Source organism: Jaculus jaculus, chromosome 3 (assembly GCF_020740685.1).
Source record: "Jaculus jaculus isolate mJacJac1 chromosome 3, mJacJac1.mat.Y.cur, whole genome shotgun sequence".
Classification (NCBI taxonomy): Eukaryota; Metazoa; Chordata; class Mammalia; order Rodentia; family Dipodidae; genus Jaculus; species Jaculus jaculus.
In genome coordinates this window covers 182,815,784-182,834,745 of record NC_059104.1, presented here as the reverse complement: position 1 = coordinate 182,834,745, position 18,962 = coordinate 182,815,784, and the positions used below count along the sequence as shown (strand labels likewise).

At 42.4% G+C, this 18,962-nt stretch overlaps 1 protein-coding gene across 24 annotated transcripts in view; it reads left to right on the top strand.

Annotated features, from left to right (window-relative positions):
- Sox6 (SRY-box transcription factor 6) overlaps positions 1 to 18,962 on the top strand; it is a 610,295-nt gene that overhangs the window by 499,749 nt on the left and 91,584 nt on the right. For 16 of the 24 annotated variants that reach the window (XM_045144830.1, XM_045144813.1, XM_045144812.1 and 13 more), the window contains one exon: positions 1,096 to 1,218. The exons of the other annotated variants lie outside the window; for them this stretch is intronic. In XM_045144830.1, coding sequence (XP_045000765.1) covers positions 1,096 to 1,218 — 123 coding nt within the window. The remainder of the gene's footprint in view (positions 1 to 1,095; positions 1,219 to 18,962) is intronic. 24 annotated transcript variants of the gene reach the window in all.

Here is an 18,962-nt window from a genome sequence, read left to right as displayed (position 1 = left end):
AGGTCCTGGATCTGGGTTCCTCTGTATAGCTTCACTTGGGAAGAACATATTTTGAAGATTGACTGACAAATTATTCGTACCTTATCGTCTTCATAGTAAAATGAGTTAGCATAGGGCTGAGTGGTCTTTAAATCCTACCAGTACCTCCATTGGAATGGTAGATAGAGTCTACAAACAAGTATATGTGTAGATGATTTAAAAAGCAAAGATCATTAAAATAATAATATTGGTATTAGGTACTTGGTTTTAATATACTTAGAAAATATCTGGTAAATTTAACTTTGCTGCACTTGCAAGCTCATTAAAGATAATTTTTACTCTTAAATTTTACTGGATTTACATTGGATTTTTCTTGCAAAATCCAGGGAAGATCACCTGGCCAGACCCTGTTTTTTATGTTGCCTGCCTCTAAGACTTGGATGTGAAAACTATGCCACTACTGCACTATTAAAAAGCTACTCAGCTGCCGGGTGTGGTGGCGCACGCCTTTAATCCCAGCACTCGGGAGGCAGAGGTAGGAGGATCGCCGTGAGTTTGAGGCCAGCCTGAGACTGCATAGTGAATTCCAGGTCACCCTGGGCTAGAGTGAGACCCTACCTCGAAAAACCAAAAAAAAAGCTACTTGGAATTTTCACATTCAGATTCTGCCAGTAAAAAACCTTTCTTCTGCTTGAGAAGTTTTTGTCATGAGCCTTGTATGGGATGCATGAAGATATTCCTCACTAAAAGCTCCTGACAGCTAGAAACCTTACAGAAAGCAGGGGCTAAAAGCCCACCTTGCTCACAAACCTTCGCCTTTCGCAGTACTCTAGGCCCTCAGCAGCTGGTGGGGATCTAAACAGAACCTCCCAGCAGCTAAACCTGCTCCGTCCCCTCCTCTCTGCCCTGTGGTACTTTCTTCATTCAGAAGCAGAAGTAAGAAACCAACACTGCTGATAGATCCCATGACCAAGTTTCTATAAGCCAGGGGCAGGCCTCAGTTGGCATCCCACTCATTGGTGGGTCGGTAGCTAGGTTGAGAATTATGTATTATTTCTGAGTCTGACAGAATGCTTTGTCTTTTTTTTTTTTTTTTCTGAATGTGCTACTAACCAGAAGGGTCATGTCTCCCACCCACAAATTAACCCAAGGCTCAAGGGCCTAAGTGACCGTTTGGGCAGGAATTTGGACACCTTTGAACATGGTGGTGGCCAGTCTTACAACCACAAACAGATTGAGGTATGAATGCTTCCCTTGTACTTCACTGGGTGGGGACTGGATGGTTCCATCAATCGGTCTAAGCTTTCTAAAAAGTAGCAAGTACTCAGCCTAAATGCTCAGACCTTCCTCCTGCCTCCTTTCTTAGGAGGCTGTTCTTTTTCTTCTACTCTTTCAAGGGGGGGAAAAAAGCGCAAAACCTAAGCTCCTTTGAATTGGGTTTTTCATTTTATATATAATTAGACAGTTTCTTTACATTATGACTATCTTTAAAGTTGTCTTTCCCTCATACTCTCAACTTTTCTTATATGTAATGCCATATAGTGTTTAACAAATAATACAACTCTAAAAATTGATTTGACCATGTAATGCCCTGTAAAGTTGATCAGACATCATTCTCCTCATGGAGATGCAAGAGAAGCTCAGAGGGGTGGAATGAGCTAACCAAGGCCCAGGTGCTCACTGAGTGACGTTAATTACCTGGTACCCCCAAGTCTAGGTCAGGGTTCTTTGCAGCCTTCTCGGGCTGAGGTGGGATGCCCAGGCCTGGCTGGTAGCATTGTGCCTGTTCCTGTGATATTCTTTTTACATGACCCTCACAGCAAAGCTATCTTCTCTTCTCATGGGGTGTTCCTCCCCCTTGGGAGAAAATGTCATTGGTACCTACTTTGAAAATGAAGTCTTTCTCTGCTACGTGGGTTCATTCTTCTTTGTGGTTTTGTCTGCCATCTTGCTTATGTCATTAGCTCCTTCTCTGTGACTATCAGTGAAGGATTGTTAGCTACCAACTGATTTAAAACAGACATTAATTTTCTTGGTGAGATCTCATAACAAATTTTATATGTTAACGTAGGATGGTAAACCTACCCCCCCACAAACTCCTAATTCTGTCTAACAAGGTTGTGTATTCACCTTCTGTTGGCTCTGTCCGTGTATAACACCAGGTACTCTGTAATCAGGAGAGAAGACCTGATGTGATCTTTTCTACCACTTTTCAATCTACCTTTTTGCAAAATGATAGGGGTGGTCACACCTAGGAAGGGAGAGGACAAGATCAAAGGCCTCCTCAGAAGAGGCCTAAGGAAGTTTCCCGTGCTTACTACCATTTGCCTTTTCTCTTCAACCTTGAGGACGAGGGGTTGGTTCCCACTCAGACACGACCAGGCCTGCACACACAGCTTGTCCGCTGTCTTCTGCTCAGCAGAAGAGAGTTCTCTTTCCAGGCTTTCTCTTAGCTACAGAAAAAAGACCACATTTCTGGACATTATGAAAATCTGTTACAGCAAGAGGAACTGAAAAGGTAAGCTGGCATTAGGAACTGGCTTTCTATGTGATGGCACTTAGCAAGAACAGCCGTCCTGAGGAGGTGGTGGGAGCAGGTGGCCGTGGAAAACTCAGAATGTCTTCTCCTCTCTGATGTTGCTTCTCTGCTGAGACATCATGTCTCATCTCACCGTCCTCCCTTACACAAGTTTCTGCCAAATCTGTTTATTTTTTATTTTATCTCACTTCCACCCCCTCATCCTGTCCTTACCATCATCAACTCCTGATGTGTGTGTTGGGTCTCTGGAAACCATGATGTCTGTGTTGGGGCAACAGAGTCCTAAGTTGGAGCCATGGCAGTGTAGGTACAGAAGTGGGCACTGTATAGCCATCACTTCAACTAGGCTAAACAGAGCACCCGTTGTTGAAGAGCCATCAGAAATTTGTAGTTCCAGGCTAGCTTGATTGAAAGTGTCCTGGGTTCTGATTTTTACTGTATTTTCTCAACTTTATTTTCTCCCTGTACGTCAGGAAGCCTGTGGTTCATTCGTCTGTGTGGCACACTGGCTAGACACGGCTAACCTTGATTGGAAGGCAGGCTTCCTGGTGGAGCATATTTACTGGGACCTCCTGGAATAGCACAGTAGACGTCCACATCTGATTGCTGGACAACAGGGTTTCAGAAGTTCAGCAAAGGCAGAGGGAAATTTTAATATCTTGCTTTGTTGCTATTAAAACTCTGCCTTCTTTTCTAGCTAGGGTTTTCTCCCTTCTTTGGACCAACTCGAAAGCCCCAGTGCTGTCAGCAATCCCAAACCTGATAAACCACTGACACTGAGATCGTGCTGCAGTGAGGTGACCTGGCTTTATTTATCAGGAGAGCTTCCTGGGAGGAAAACCCCACTATTCACATTGCTCAGAGCTGGTTTTCTCTACCTGAAGTCACAGTTCATTCAACCGTCAGGGGTGCCAGTTCTCATTTTAATGTGTCTGAGTGAACTCTATCAGCACCTGTGGTTTTACCCCAGAACTCTGAAATGTTGTATCAAGTAGAGAAAAGGTATTTAAAGTTAAAAGACCTTCCTCATGTTAGCATATTTCACATTTTACTTCCTGTAAAATAAGGAAGATGTGAAAGAACTTTTTTTCCTACTATTGTGCTGATCTAAGGCCTGGTTTTCTCTGCCTCAGGGGCACAATATCAGGAGAGAAGGCCAAAGAACGCTATTTTTAGTTGGACAGTTCAGCAGATGTATCTGAAGGTGAGGGGTTTGAACCATTAATTTTGATTATGTATTTAACCCTGGGAACAATCAGAAACTGTAACTCTAAGGTTACAATGCTTTTGACCTTTAGAAAACAGAGGGGGCTTTCCACAGTAAACAATATGTTACACTGCTGCTTATTCAGGCTCTCTCACCGTTAGACATTTCTGAACCAGCTGCCATTTGCTTTCCTTAGCTATGTTAGCATTAGTCCTTAAGTAAGTCAAAAGAATGTTAAGGGGAAGGACCAGTATAATGAAGCATTCATGTAAATATGGCCTTTAAATAGCTACATGGTAGATTGTATCTGAAGTAATACTGTCTCAGGACCAAAGATCTGAATACCATTTATTTATTTATTTTGCTTAAAGGAAAAAGTAGTTTCAGTGCATGGATTGATTTTATGTGGTTACTTTCAATATAGTAGTAGATCCTTGATGCAATTTTGTTTTGTTTTTGTCTTGTTTTGTTTTTAGTTGGGAATAATGTTGCTTCATATTTGTAGCTTATATTAAACACAATCTTGTACCATATGCAAAGTGCTACACCTGCTCATGGCTTCTTATTAAATGATGCATGTGTCTCCTCAGCAAATACAGCAGTTAAATACTACACAGCTTAAGAATTTCTAATTAAAATATCTCCACATGTCAGCATATTGGTAATGTATTATTTTAATCCATTTATTTTGTTTATGAAACAGTGACATATGTTTAGATTGTGAAATATATGAGCCTTAAAAATCACTTTATTGAAGAAAATTAATTCCTACAATACTGTCTGGGTAACGTGTTCACTCACCCAGTCAGTCACTGCGGCACTGCCAGTCTTAATGCTGAGAAGTCGCACTTGGGGCTTTCATCCACATCACAGTCTTGCAAAGAAGCTTAGCAATTCTTTTCCTTACCTCCAAATGACCATGTTTTCCCTTTTCCTTGCTTTTTAATTTCAACCTTCCCCTCCTCCAAAAACGCTCAAAATTTTGTTACTCTTTTTGACAAATACAATGAATTTATTTTTTACCAGTGGGATAGGATTTTTATCTAAGGGATTCTGAAAGACCAATCACATAAAACCTGCTGGCTACCTTTTAAAAGTTGGGCATAGTGATTTGTTTATCGCTGGGGAGATGCTCTAGCCAGCCTGCGATGAAGTGACAGTCAGCAGTTATTCCTCCGAGAACAGTCACTTCACTCATGGACTACTGACAGATTGCTCACTTCTCAGACTCGCCGGAGAAGACAAACTTAATATTGTTACAGGCAAAGTCTCTGTCTTCATTAGCTCCAGAGAATGATTTTCATGGAGAATTCAAAGCCCACCAAGCTTTGTAGGAACATATTTTAAACAGGCTAGCTATTATAATGATAGCATGGGGGTAGTAACCTAAATGGAGTAATTGTATATGAAAATTCAAAAACATAAATGTAAATGCATTTTCACTTTTTTGAAAGGTATTCTGTATGGCTTAGAAGAAAAGTCTTGCCAGGTTTGCAAAAGCAGAGGAGAACAATTGGAGTTTTTGCAAAAGTGAACATGAGCACATATTTTATTTAAATTATATTGCCAATTTTCCTGCTACAGACAGAAAGTGAGAAAGCTCCCCCTCGGTGGGGGGCTGCGGCTACTGTGCACAGCCTGCTTCTTTGATTCTGTGTCTAGGTGCTCTGTGCTAGCTCGCCCTGCCTCCTGTTGAAAATGTGTCTTGGTGTTGTGAGGGAGAAGGAAGGTGTTGGGATTTCTGATAAAAAGGGATGAATAAAGAGTTGATTAGAGAGACTGATTACTGGCCACTTCATGGAGAAAGGTGCTGATTCAAAGCTTGTCTTGAGGATGCCAACCATGGGGCTGTGCTTTGAGGAGAAATGCTTGCTTTTTATTAATCAGCCTTCACTCACCTCCTTAGCCTCTTTTCTGACTTTTAAGAGTGTAGTAGATCTTGGAAGACCACATCGGCTAGGGTTAGCTATGTCATGGCCCAATGGAGAGTCAGGACCTTGAACTATAATCCCCCACTGCTTACTGGCCATGGTGTTGTACACTGTTTTCAGAATGCTGTCTTGTTGTCAGTTGTTTAATTGTTTTTTTTTTTTTTTAAAGGACACAATATATACCCTCAGGGTCATTGTGACTAGACATGGGTTCATGAAGTATCTAGCATATTTCTTCAAATGTTGGCTGAACCCTCAATAGAATAGACAAAATGTACCCAGTAAGTGATTCAGAGGCAGGCTAATCTCCTGGTCGATTTCAAGTCATTGAATTCAGGGGCTTTGTTGTTTTCAGTGTCAGAATCCCTAGTCTTGCTAGTGACAGTGTTTAGTTACCTGGGTGAATTAATGAATTTCACCTTTGGTGGTCATTTATAGCCTAAGTTTCTTTAAAATCTTTTCTAAAAAAGTTTTATCATGTGGTATGTCTCTGAGAATCATCTCAACTTTTAATTTTTAGACAGGGTTTAAGAGAAAATTTGTGGACCTAAGGGAATCCTGATGGAGGCTAAAGAAATAGAGATTGGAGGGACCCAAAGACATTCTCTAGCCCGTGTATCTGACTTGCAAGAAGTCAATGAAGCAGAAGTCTATACCCACTCCTCAGTTACTAAAACATTGAGTAAAGTGGGTTTCTTTCTGACAGCTGATTTTCAGTTGGTTTTAAGGTAATGTGTGCAAGTTGAGAGAGAAGGCTCTTCTTATATTAGCTGTCATTTTCCACACTGAAGTTCATGGATCAGTGGTAGGTGCAGCCACCCTCAGGGACAGCTCAGTAGCAGCCAGCACCCTGGAACTATAGAATCTGCACCATCCTACATTCCTCACGTGAGATTTCATCAGAAACACTTTAACAGAGTAGTTCTCGCAAAGGCAGTATGGAGGTCAGATCCTGAATGACATCTATGCATGAAAAATGTAATACTTAAGGTGCATCCACCTGCCTGACTCTCTCAGTCCCAATGAAGTTAAAGCAGGCTGTGTTCATTTGAATTTACAAAGTCTATTTTTTGACTATTTTTCAAGCTTTCTTTCTAAATTCATGTACTCATTTCAAGAAGAAATGAAATACTACATATTTTTAAAACTCATCTTATTTAAAAACGTACTTGAATGTGATTATTAACGTCATACTTGTGAAGTTGGGCATGGCGGCACACACTTGCAATCTCAGCCCATGGAAGGTAGAGGCAAGGGGATTGGGAGTCCGTAGATAGCCTCAGGTAAATGGCGAGTTTGAGGCCAACCTGAGTTTCAAGAAATTAAATCAAGTCAAAACAAAGCAAAACCTACTTACTCTATCATTAAAGTTGTATTAAAATATACCTTTTAAATAGTTTATAACTAACTTAGGAAATTTGAAAAATTATATGTACTTTCTGATCCCAACTATAAGGTATTCTGGAAGAAATGGAATTAGGAAATCAATAAAAACATTCACGGTTGCCAAGGGCTGGGTTTGGGAGGAGGACTGAAAGTATGCTGCATGCGGCTGTTAGTTATGTTTGCTGCGATGCATAGAATGTCCCACGCAGAGAGCCTAATGTAAGGGGTGCTCCTCCTCACGGCAAATGCGCCACTGCGGTGGGGGATAGTAGAAATGGGGAGACCTCACTGTTACGTGGGCAGTCTCTACACCTTTCTGATTTTGCAACCAACCTGAAACCGCTCTAAAAATAGTGTTCTTGATGAAAATTTCTAAGCCAATCCAAACACAACACATTTGACCATCCAGTCACTTCACATGCATTTTGGTGGAGTCTGCCACATGCCAGATGCTGTGTTGGTGGTGACCTGCAGCCAGGGCCAATTTCCTGAATGCTTCCCAGGTTCCCAGTGACTGCAGGGAGTTCAGTTTTCTGACTGACCCAGACCTGGGGGGCAGCAGCTGGGCAGGTACCCCTGAACACTCAGCGTGTGTTGGTCAGCCACCATCAGCAGAGTCGCGTCATCCCATGTGATGAAATCCTCTTTTTTTTTTTTTTTTTTTTAAGAGAGTATGTCCCACTCTATGTTTTTGTTTTGGTTGGTTTTTATTTATTTATTTGTTTTAATTTTTTGCTTATTTTTTACTTATTTTTTTGAGAGTTATAGAGAAAGAGAAAGAGGTAGAGAGAGAGAGAATGGGCATGCCAGGGACTCCAGGCACTGCAAACAAAATCCAAATGCGTGTACCCCCTTGTACATCTGGCTAATGTGGGTCCTGGGGAATGAAACCTTGAACCATGGTCCTTAGGCTTCACAGGCAAACACTTAACCTCTAAGCCATCTCTCCAGCCCCGAGAAAACCTCTTTAACATATTAGGAATGCATCAGTGAATTCCACAAAGTGCATGCCCTCCCAGGGCTCATATGCTGGTGGAGAAATGGAAAAAAAATAGAGGCTACAGTTCTCACTGTCCTTAGAAATATTCTCACCTGCCTGTCCACCTGTCCTGCTAGCTCCAGATGGAGAGATTTTCAACCACCCTGACCTGCTTGATTATTATTAGGTCTTTATTTCCAGACTTTAATTTGATCTTCAGAACTGGAAACTTGCTTCTAGCCCATGAGTTCTGACTCCAGAAGCCACCACTCCTCAGTGGAATCAGTTCATTGTGTGCTTGGCTTCCATTGAGGGTGTTTTGACTTCAGTTGACTACAAATCTATTTTTTTTTTTGGCATAAAATGAATGAGAAATGGTGAGGCTGAGGGAATGGTTCATTCTATAGGATGCAACTGAAATCTGTTAGGGTGGATTGGTCATTCTTGGCAGAGATCCTGTACTTGCAGTGTAAATGGATTTGTAGATGAAGCCTGAATTTTATTCTGAAGCAATGCAAAACAAAAGCTATATATGGATGTTATGATATAAGGACAAACTCTAATGATGTATCTGTATGAAAATTCACCATGAAAACAATTGCTTTGCATGCTAATTAAATTAATGAGTATTGTGATTATTATATATGTATGAACTTACAATGTATAAAAATTTCCAGTTTAAAAGTAATTTAGCTTTTGTAAGAAAAGTGTTTTAATATTATTCCTATATTTTTGAAGTGAAATTAAAGCACAGGAGAGTTAAGTGTCTTGGACTGAATTATTTATGTAGGAAACAAAATAGGACTTTAGTATAAGGTTAGGTATGTTTTAATTGTTACTTTTCAGTGAGGAGTCTTTTCTTTAAACTCTGCGGAGGAATAACAGCACAGTAGGTGTCAAAGTGCTGGCAGGAAACAGAAATTTGGGAATGTCTTACACAATGTATTTCTCTCTTCTCTAAGAGAATTAAAGGTGATGGGGAGGTAATATCATGGAGAATGGAATTTCAAAGAGGAAAGTGGGGGTGGGGGAGGGAGGGCATTACCATGGAATATTTTTTTATAATCATGGAAAATGCTAATAAAAATTTAAAAAAAAATTATAAAAGACAAGGATCACAAAGCCAACATGGTATTCTCAAGACCTCAAGGAGTGTATATATTTTTCAGATTTCCAGCTAATTGTATAGGAGACACTGTCAACCTGATACCATGAACAAGAACTACTGTGAGGAAAACCATCTCATTCCGTAGTTTTCTTCCTTTGAGGAAAATGCTTAAAAAGCTCTTGTTGTGGAGCCCTGTCCTTTGGAGAGGTCCTGGGGCTGCCTCACAATTTCCGAGTTTTGATGAGTCTCCCGGAGGAGCTGGGGGTCATGTCCTTGGCCATCCCTCCCTGGCCAGCCCTCTGAGCATTGTCAGCAGGTTGCAGGCCAGCAGCGGAAGCAGATGTTTGAGCATACTGCAGCAGAGCGCCTGCCGCAGCATCAGGAGCCGGGCATCCCTCTTGACATCTGGATATTGCTGGGTCGCTGTGCCAGCCTGAGGCCGGGAGGCTGTGGGTGCCGAGGGGCAGAGAGCAGTCAGCGCACCATGGTGTGATAGATAATGTTGAATTGCCGCTTGACTGCTTTCTTCTCAGGAATCTTGGGACAATAGCAGAGACAGAAGGGGGCATTTACAGTAAAGTCATGTTCAGGGAGACAAGACTAATTATGGAGTATTAAAGAGCTTTATTTTCAGCGACTTCACGTACAAATAGCTCTAGACAGTGTACGAAACTTTAGAACCATTAGCCCAGCAGCTGAGGAGACTTTCCTAATTTAAAGTGGCTAGCATAGGAACGTGATCTCAACATGCCTCCATTTTTAGAGTTTGGGCCGGCGGTCCAGAGCGCCGCCGAAGACGCGAGTCTGATCTAAGTCATGTTGATGTCTGTAGCTCCGGGCAGACTTCTCCGACTTGAGGGGTGTGAAGACTGTTAGACAAGAGTGGGGCTGGCTTACACATTTGCTTCCACTGTGGCCCTTAATCGCATCAAAAACCAGTCTGAATCGGTGCCCTGCGCTGAACCCGTTGGCCACACCAATTTCCTCTGTCACGTGTGCTACTTAAGCAGGACGGGTGTGGGAATGGCAGCTTACAACGGTCTGCAATGGGCCGCTGTCACATTATGTTGCTGTGACTCAGCAATTTCCAGTTTCGTGATTGAAGAAGCCCCTTACGAGCTCTTGTCACTGTGCTCACAGAAATATAGGGGGGCCACTGTTGCTCCCGCTTCACCTCTTGTACTCTGAGGGGTTTGTGTCTCGTAGCACTGGTGAAAGGCTGCCCCGGAGGCCGGGAAAGGCAATGAGCTGCATTGCCCCAGCTCTCCTTTGAGCACTTGGGAGAGAAATTTAAAGGAAATTTAGAAAGTGCTATTTTCTGAAATTCCCTCTAACTAAGGTGTACTTTCAAGGGGCCATTTAATATTCAAATGGATAAAGGTGTGAATTCAATAATTGAATTGTATCAGACTTATTCTTAGTGGCCCCCTCTAAAAATCTATAGGAAAAGAGATTTAGTGTTGTATTCCCAATGGGTTGTTTGTTACTTGCACTGCTAGCAAAAAAGAAAACAAAAAACAAACAAATAAAAATAGCACTTTGAAATAAAGGAGAAGCACCCACCACCAGCGTACAGCACGGGGCCTCTTTGCCACACTGTGACTGCCTGCAGCAGGCAGAAGACTCCTGTCCCAGTCACCGCTCAGGCTGTGTTCCTCGCTCACAGAGCGCTGAGTCCATGTCCAAAGCAGCTCCAGGACACCAGCGCAGGGCGGGCACAGTCAAGAGAGCACGAGAGCAAGACCCTGACTGTGAGAGGAAGCTTTCTGGAGATCACAGAAACCTACATGTGGCTCACTTGCATGGAAATACCTCGCCTTTCCATCCATTTACCAGTGGTTTTATTACAGAGGCATTATGAGCTGCAGAACAAAATAGTCGTCTACACAAATAAGCCCAGGTCCTCATTTGCCGCGGCCTCCACTTGCTTATGGAGCGTCGCCCAAGTGCAGACGCGTCTCTGTGACACGGTGGGTCAAGCCATCCACCCGCTCATGAACGTTACTGAAGTGCCGCGCGACCCTGTAGAGCAGCTGGCTTGCTCTGGCCTTTGTTTTCCATCTGTGCCTCAGTTAAGTGGCTTGGAGTTTTCAAGAAAGCAGTGCTCCGTGGTTCTATAAGATCTTTGCAGCTGAAAGGACCCAGCGACCATGAGCTAAAGTCCCGAGTCTCAGTTCCCCCATCTGTGACATGGGGTTGAAAACAACCCCTGTGGTTCACTATTAAAACAGATAATATAAGCACACTGTCTAGTATATGGTAGATGCTTAGTAAGTGCCATTTTTCCCATCCTCTTACACATTTATCTGTTATTCTTTCATTAATTTTACACATTTTTAAATAATGTCTGATGTCCCTGTAGGTGCTGTGTTAAACCAGCCAGCTAAGCAAATTCCACTCTCTTAGAGTCCAGGGAGGAAATCAACTAAATGAGCAGTGCTTCAGAGTGACAGGAACAGACAGCATAGGGCTGCTTGCTTGGTACATGCGAATACAAATATGTTCATTTATTTATTGGCTAACAAATTGTATACAGGCATTGTGAAATACTTGTGCCCTCATGTCTATGTCTGATGACTGCTCCTAATAACAAAATGCATGACGTCTATAGCCCATTCTCTAGCAAGAAAACATAGCCCCTTGGCAAGATAATACTATACATTGGATTTTCCACTAATCAAGGAAAAAAATGCTATAATATTGGAAGAAAAAATCTTCTCTAGTCAACAGTGACATTATGAAATAACACAGAGTTTAGAGCTGCAAAGGTCTTCAGAGACCTTAAGTAAAGTCCTAACTCTAGTCCTGGTTCCTTGAGCTTAGATAATTTAGCTTCCTGAAACCCAGCCTTCTGTTAAGTGGCTATAGGAATGACACCCCCAGAGGGAAGGGAAGTGATGAGGATACATGTGAAAATTCTTCTGAAAAGGGCTTTGCACTCCACCAAGTGCTATGGAGACTTTTGAGGTTTATATTTTAAGAAATTGAGGCTCTGAGAGATGAATTAATGTCACCAAATTCACAGAGCTAGTCAGTGTTCTTGGTTAAGGTGTAGAAAACTGTGAGAAAGCAATGTAAAGAGCTAAACTTGATATCCTCTTCTTCATGAATTTTGTGTGAATAGAACTGAAACAGATGGACAAGAGGAAAGTATTCTGTTGTATTCTCACCTGTTCTATATAGGAGTGGATATGAAATGCATTTTAGCATGTGTGTATGTTGCAATAAAAGTAGCAGCCTAGGGCTGGAGAGATGGGTCAGCAATTAAGGCACATGCCTCCAAAGCCTAATAATCTGAGTTTGAATCCCCAATACCCACATAAAGCCAGACATACAAAGTGGCACATGCATCTGGAGTTCATTTGCAGTAGCTGGAGGCCCTGGCACATCAATTCATTCTCTTTCTGCTGGGTTGCCTTTAATCCCTCTAGGGAGGCAGAAATAGGAGAATTGTTGCGAGTTCGAGGTCATCCTGAGACTACATAGTGTTTTCCAGGGCTGCCTGGGCTAGAGTGAGACCTTACCTTAGAAAACAAAACAAACAAAAATGTAGCAACCCAATGAAGTTATTAACAGGCTAAATAAACACAGTACTAAAAAGGTAGAGATACCAACTTATGTAGCATGATTAGTTATTTAATTAGCTCATGCATAAATTAACTCGTCAAATATTTCATAAATGTTTGCTATGTGGGAAACACTCTTTTCTAGCTTGGGGACACTAAAATCAACAAAACTTGATCCTTGCCCTCAGAGATTCCAGGATCTAGCAAGCAATGTGACAATTGCTAAAATAGATATGTTCCTCGAATGAACTTGCTGTGAGAGGAGGAAGTGCTTAGCTCTGCCTCTGGGAGGAGTGGCAGCCTTCTTGGATGAGGGCTGCTCATATTCAGTGATGGAAGGAGAGTGTGAGCTTACCCAGATTGTGGGGAAGGAAACACCAGGGAGTGGTGCAGAAGTGAAATGCGCCATGCAGGGAGGGCAGACTGTCCGTGGGGGCAGCACGAGCAGACAACATGGCACCGTCAGAAGCAGTTGGCACAGGAGCAATTGCAGGTGAGATTGGAGAGGTCAGCAAGGGGTTGGAGAACGGTGTCTTTGATACCACATGAGGGAATTCCCAGTGCCTTTACTCACACCAAAAAGAGTAGAGTAACATAAGGTATAGTGAACAACTTTATTGTGTGCGACCCCTCTATTAATTTGATCTCTCGTTTACATTGCCATTACCCTCGATTTAATAGTTAGGGAACTATGTTGGGTAAGATGGATGGTCCCTTTAGCACAATGGTGCCCTGTGGCAAGTGAGACTGTACAAACAGAGCAATGACACACGCTGAGTAAACACAACTGTGGAGGGCTGAAGCAGAGCCAAGGTCCAACCATTTCCTGGGGATTTAGGGGAAATCCCGTAATCTGCAGTTTGTACTAAATCCAGTCATATTTAACACACTGCTTCTCAGTGAATAGGCCTGGATATTCTATTTCAAACAAACGATGAAATAAGAAGTTTAAAAAAATCTAGAAAGAAAAGCTATGGGTTTTCTAATTGTTAATGCCTTGTAATTATGCCCCTTTCTGGAATAATAAAATGCTCCTTGGCAGAGGTCAGGATCTCTGCCACTGACTTATTTAACAGATCTCTTAACATCTGTCCTGCAGACTGTGCACTTTATTAACAGACAAGAGACCCGACGGACTGAGCCTGCTGTGTATCTCGGTCACAGCCACACAGCTGTGGACCAACTCCAGCGTTCCAGGAGAGGACCAGCCAGAAGGGACACTGGCACTATTGGCCGATTCTAAAAAGATGGGAAGAAAAAGCAGAAACAAATGTTGCCGGGTACAATTCAGTGTTTTTAGGGTGACAATTACCAGTCTGTTTGAAAAAGGAATAAAAGCAGCTATTTCACTAAAAAAGGAAAGTCTATTCATATCTGTGTGGGAACCTAATCAGGCTCTTGTTTCCAGTGACGATGACTCCACAGTGGCACCAGGTCTGCGACAAGAATGCTCCTTTTGTGTGCAGATAATGTGGTAACGATAAAATTTCCTTTAAGAGACATATGTGTTTACATCATGAGATGTGCTGTTTGACAAAACGCTTTGTTCCTCTCATATTTTCCATGCAGAGTCTCATGCTGAGTGGTGTGGCTGGAAATCTTTGATTAGCAAGAATTAGTTGCTGAAGTAACATAGACACTTTTGTTTCATGATTCATCTTGCTGAGCTGTGAATTATCGTAAAACACATAACGAACGGCAGGAAGAAGTGCTGATTTGAACCTCTGACCCAAGACAGGCACAAAAACATAAGATTATTCCTTCAAAGAGCTGCATAGAGACATAAATATTCCATGGTCCGTTGGAATTATGCCCTCTTAAGCAGCTAAAGCTGTGATTGGACATCATGTAGGGAGAGTTTTCTGGGGTGCAAGAGTAGGCTGGGAAGAGAGTAAGATTCAGGAAAAGCCCTCTTCAGTTGGGGCTCTGAGTGTTCACAGATTCTTCTCTATCCAAGAGCAGTGAAAATACAGACAAGACACACTTCCTGTTCCTGAAATGAACAGCCAAGGATGCTATTCCTTTTGCCAGAGAAGTGGCGCATGTTATAAATCTGAAAACATTTTCAAAGCTGCGTTGGCTTTGAAACTAGTGTGAGCATCTTGGGTCTGTGGTTACCGCCCTCAGGTACCAGCCCAAAGCAATGGCTGGAGGCAGAGACCTTCCTAAAAGCACAGACACTGCCCAAGTTGCAGAGGTGCAGTTTCATTCTGTTCATGATGACTTTTTAACTTTTAGTTTGCAAAGGGCCTGTTTCTGGGCCTTGGCTGTGAGCTAAACCTAACCAAGTGCTCTTAGTCAAAACTGTTGCCAGTAACGGGACTTCAGTCAAGTGTTAATGCTTCTAATATACCACGAGTTGTATTCCTGATTGTTTATTTGTTCGTTTCTGTTTTCTGGTGCTGAGGTTGAGCCCAGGGTGTTGCACATGTAAGACTAGGAAGAGCCCATGCCCTGGAGCATTTGCCATGTGCCTGTCACAAACAGGTCGTGGGGGTTGATTTGTTTACAGAGCATCCTGAAGCAGGTTCTGTTACTGTCCCCATTTTCCAGTTGTGGAAACAAAGCTCACAGCAATTAAGTAGACAATGGTCATACAGATTTTACCAAAGAATGTACACTTTCAATCATTCTGCTATCCTGCATCCCAGAGCTACTTATAATATCACATGTTCTAAATTTCTTTTGCAACCTTTTATCTAATCACTTGTTTCATCTTCTGTAGGAAATGTGTAGGGTGAATTACTGAGCTGTGGGCGGGGTCAGGTCTGTGACAGTGAAGCGTGTTGTAAGTGGGTCTTGTGCTCTTTGGATGATTCTCATGATGGCTGCTGTGTACAAGGGCCACTCCCTCTTCTAACAGAGAGCAAGCCCTGGGTCCTGCCAGCGCGTACCAGCAGCATGCGCACAGGCTGCCCCACCCGACTGTTTTCCAGTTGGCGTTACTAACAATATGCTATTTGAAAAGTGACAGTGCAGTTGTCTCTGAGATAGAGTCAAATATTTATTTAGTTAAATTTGAAAACTATAGATGTTCACCCCCACCCCCACCCCCAGCCGCCACACGCACGCTGCAGACTGGCTGAGGCCTTTTACGTCCCCACAGTCACAATGACAACGACCAGTAACCTCACTGAAGAAGACGCTCAGCAGAATTGGGTGGGGAAGGAGGGGCCTAAGAGTACAACCTTTTAAAAAAAATATATAGAAAAAATATGAGAACATTAGGAAAATATTTTCCATTTTTTCTTATGTAGTTACCTGATGACTTGGATGTGAATTCAAAATATTTCCTTATCTCCTTCAGTATTTATAAAATGCAAATTATAACTAATATAAATTTGTTTTAATATTAATATAAATTTGTTTTAATACTAATATAAATTTATTTTTAGTAAATCTGTGCATTTTACGACTCTTTTTGGTAGCAGAATACAAGAATCTCCCGAGGAGCTAAAACCCACTTCCATTGTTTATGATAAACACTCACTCCTAACGAGCATTTGTTCTGTCTGATGATGTAAAAACTAGCACTTAGAAAATATTGTGCTCCACTCTCATGCAGTTTTGTTTTCCCATGTACATTTTAACATTTGAACACTTTAAAAAACATGTCCACAGTTGCCTGCATTTGTCTTCCCACTGTGCTGTGTTGTAAGCTTTATGATGGATGGAATCTGAGGAGCAGAGAAGCCAGGCAATTGCAGAATATTTCTCAGGCAACAGCATCTGCTTCCCTGGCATCCATCCTGGGCCACAGCAAGGCGGCCTGGCCCCTTTCCAGATGCTCATGTGGGTACTGCTGAGGAATATCCAGGCCCACCATGTTGCTTTAGCATGGCGTTCCTGGAAGCACAGAAACTCAGCATGGACTCTGGAGTCCACGGCCTAGGACACAGAGCACCCATGGACTCGATCCCCTTGCTACCTTTCTGATGCCTTGGCGTATGCCCTTTGATGAATGAACTCTACGAAGGCCACACTTGGTAGCCTTATTTTTCCTCAAACATTCCAAGCACAAGGACACCTTTGCCAAGGCTTCAGCATACACTCTGTCCCTGCCTAAGTGCTTTCCCAGCATCCCATTCTTCACACTTCATTCAGGATTCAGGACATCCCAGTGCCCCTTCTCTGAGTTTCCTTATCTCTATACTCGAAGCTCCCTCCACATACAAGTGGGGCTGTTTAATACTTCATAGTTTGTATCACTTGGAGAAACTCATGTGTATGAGTTGTCTGTCTTTCTCCTCCTCCAAAGACACTGCTCACTTTAGTTTATCTAAAGGCTAATGGTACCTGGCCCATAGGCATTGCCGAGCAAATAATTGTTTGAATGAATGGATGAAGGAATGAATGAATTCGCCATGTGTTTATAAACTATACTCTCAAATATTGGTAAACTAACATATTACACACAGTCATTTACTAAAAGCAAACAAATATTCAAAAACACATAACCACCGGAAACGTCCTTATGACTCAACTAAGGAGTGCTTAGGTATTGACTCGTGGGTAGCTGTCTGTCCTCTTGGTAGAGTGAGTGCTTGTCTATCTCAGTGGGCACTTATCTTAGCTGATAAGCTATGGCATCGTGACCAGCAAGTCAGGGTTGCATGACTTGTAGCCTGAAGGCCCTGGAGCACGTTCGGCGATGCGTGTCTCGACAGCGCTGCCCACCCAGTTCTGCTCCCTTCCCACGGGGCCCACTTCTGACTGTCCCCACTACCAAGGAAGGTGAAAATAAATTTGCTCTTGCCTGAGACAAATTTTTGCCCCTTTATCTATATTTGCATAAGCTTTAATTTTAAAAATCTGGAAAACACCTTAAGATGATTATAATTACCTTAACCTAATTACTGTGGTTATAGTTTTAAATAGGCACATTTTAAATAAGTATTAAAATAAAATTCTCCAAAATAAATCATTCTTGGGTGCCCAGATATTACATTCCAGTTACATTTAGGATATATTTTCTTTGTGTGTGTGCATATATCTGTGGGTCCACATGTGTGTTCAAATGTTGTACATATATGTTCACATGCATGTGGAGGCCAGAGAATAACCTCAGGCATTGTTCCTCAGGTAACCATTCATTTTGAGACGGGGGCTCTCATTGGCCTAGAACTTACCAAGAAGACTGAACAAGTAGGCTAAGTTTGCCTCCTCAATGCCGAGATTATGAGCACGCACCACCACACAGCTTCTGTGTTGTTGTTGTTGTTTAAGTGTGCTCTGGGTATCAAACTCAGGTCCTCATGCTTGCAAGGCAAACACTTCACTGACTCCAGCCCATAAATTTCTATTTAATACAAGGAGAATTGTGAAAAATATCTCTGATAAAATGTGCAGATTCTGTTCGCAGTCAACCCCTTAAAGAATTTTACCATGGAAAGATGAGTAGTCTGAGTAGGGACGGACAGTGAGCCATCTGGGTTCTAGATTTCCCTCTCGCTTGTGCTCACCAGCTAGTGGGTTTATGCACATCACGCATCTGTACGGTGGAAAGACTGGAGAAGCTGTTGTCCATAACTCTTCTGCTATCATGGTGTTGTCTGGTGTTTCTTTGCAAGAAAGTAAATGAACCCCCTCATGAACTTACATGCCTAATATACCAGGATGTCAGAGATAAAGATATCTTTTATCTTTGGGGTTCCTTTGGGGAAATGTGAGAGGATGGCTTAACTGAGAATAGCATGTGCACAGAAAGAGGATGGGACAAGAATAGAAATGAAAGGATTTTGAAGACCAGTGTTAACAGGACTGCTATTTTTTGATGAGCATTACACCAAATACTAGGAGGGAAAGGGAAATAAGACTTGGCTTTTCCTTGAAGGACTCAGAATTTGGTGGAAGAGAAAAATGGGGATAAGAAGGAAGTATAAAAAGCATATAAGGTACATGAAACTGGAGAATGGAAAATGGTGAGTTCAAGGCCACCCTGAGACTGCAGAGTGAATTCCAGGTCAGCCCCTACCTTGACAAAAGAAAGCAGGAGAGTGGAATTTCAGGAAGAACATAGTTTCTGTGTTGAGAATCAAGAGATGAGTAGAATTGTGAGAGTTAGTGAAGGACAAAGAGTGTCCGGAGGGCGAGGAGATGGCCGGAAATGCCCCGCGGCAGCAGTGGAAAGTGAGCTTCCCCTGCTCCTTCTCTCACCTCCCATACCTGCAGGCAGTTTGCTCTGCTGAGCTCAGGGGACTAGCTAACCAGTACCTTACCTTCTATGCTGAAAGCAAGGCTGTAATTCCATCCTTCCATAAACCCACA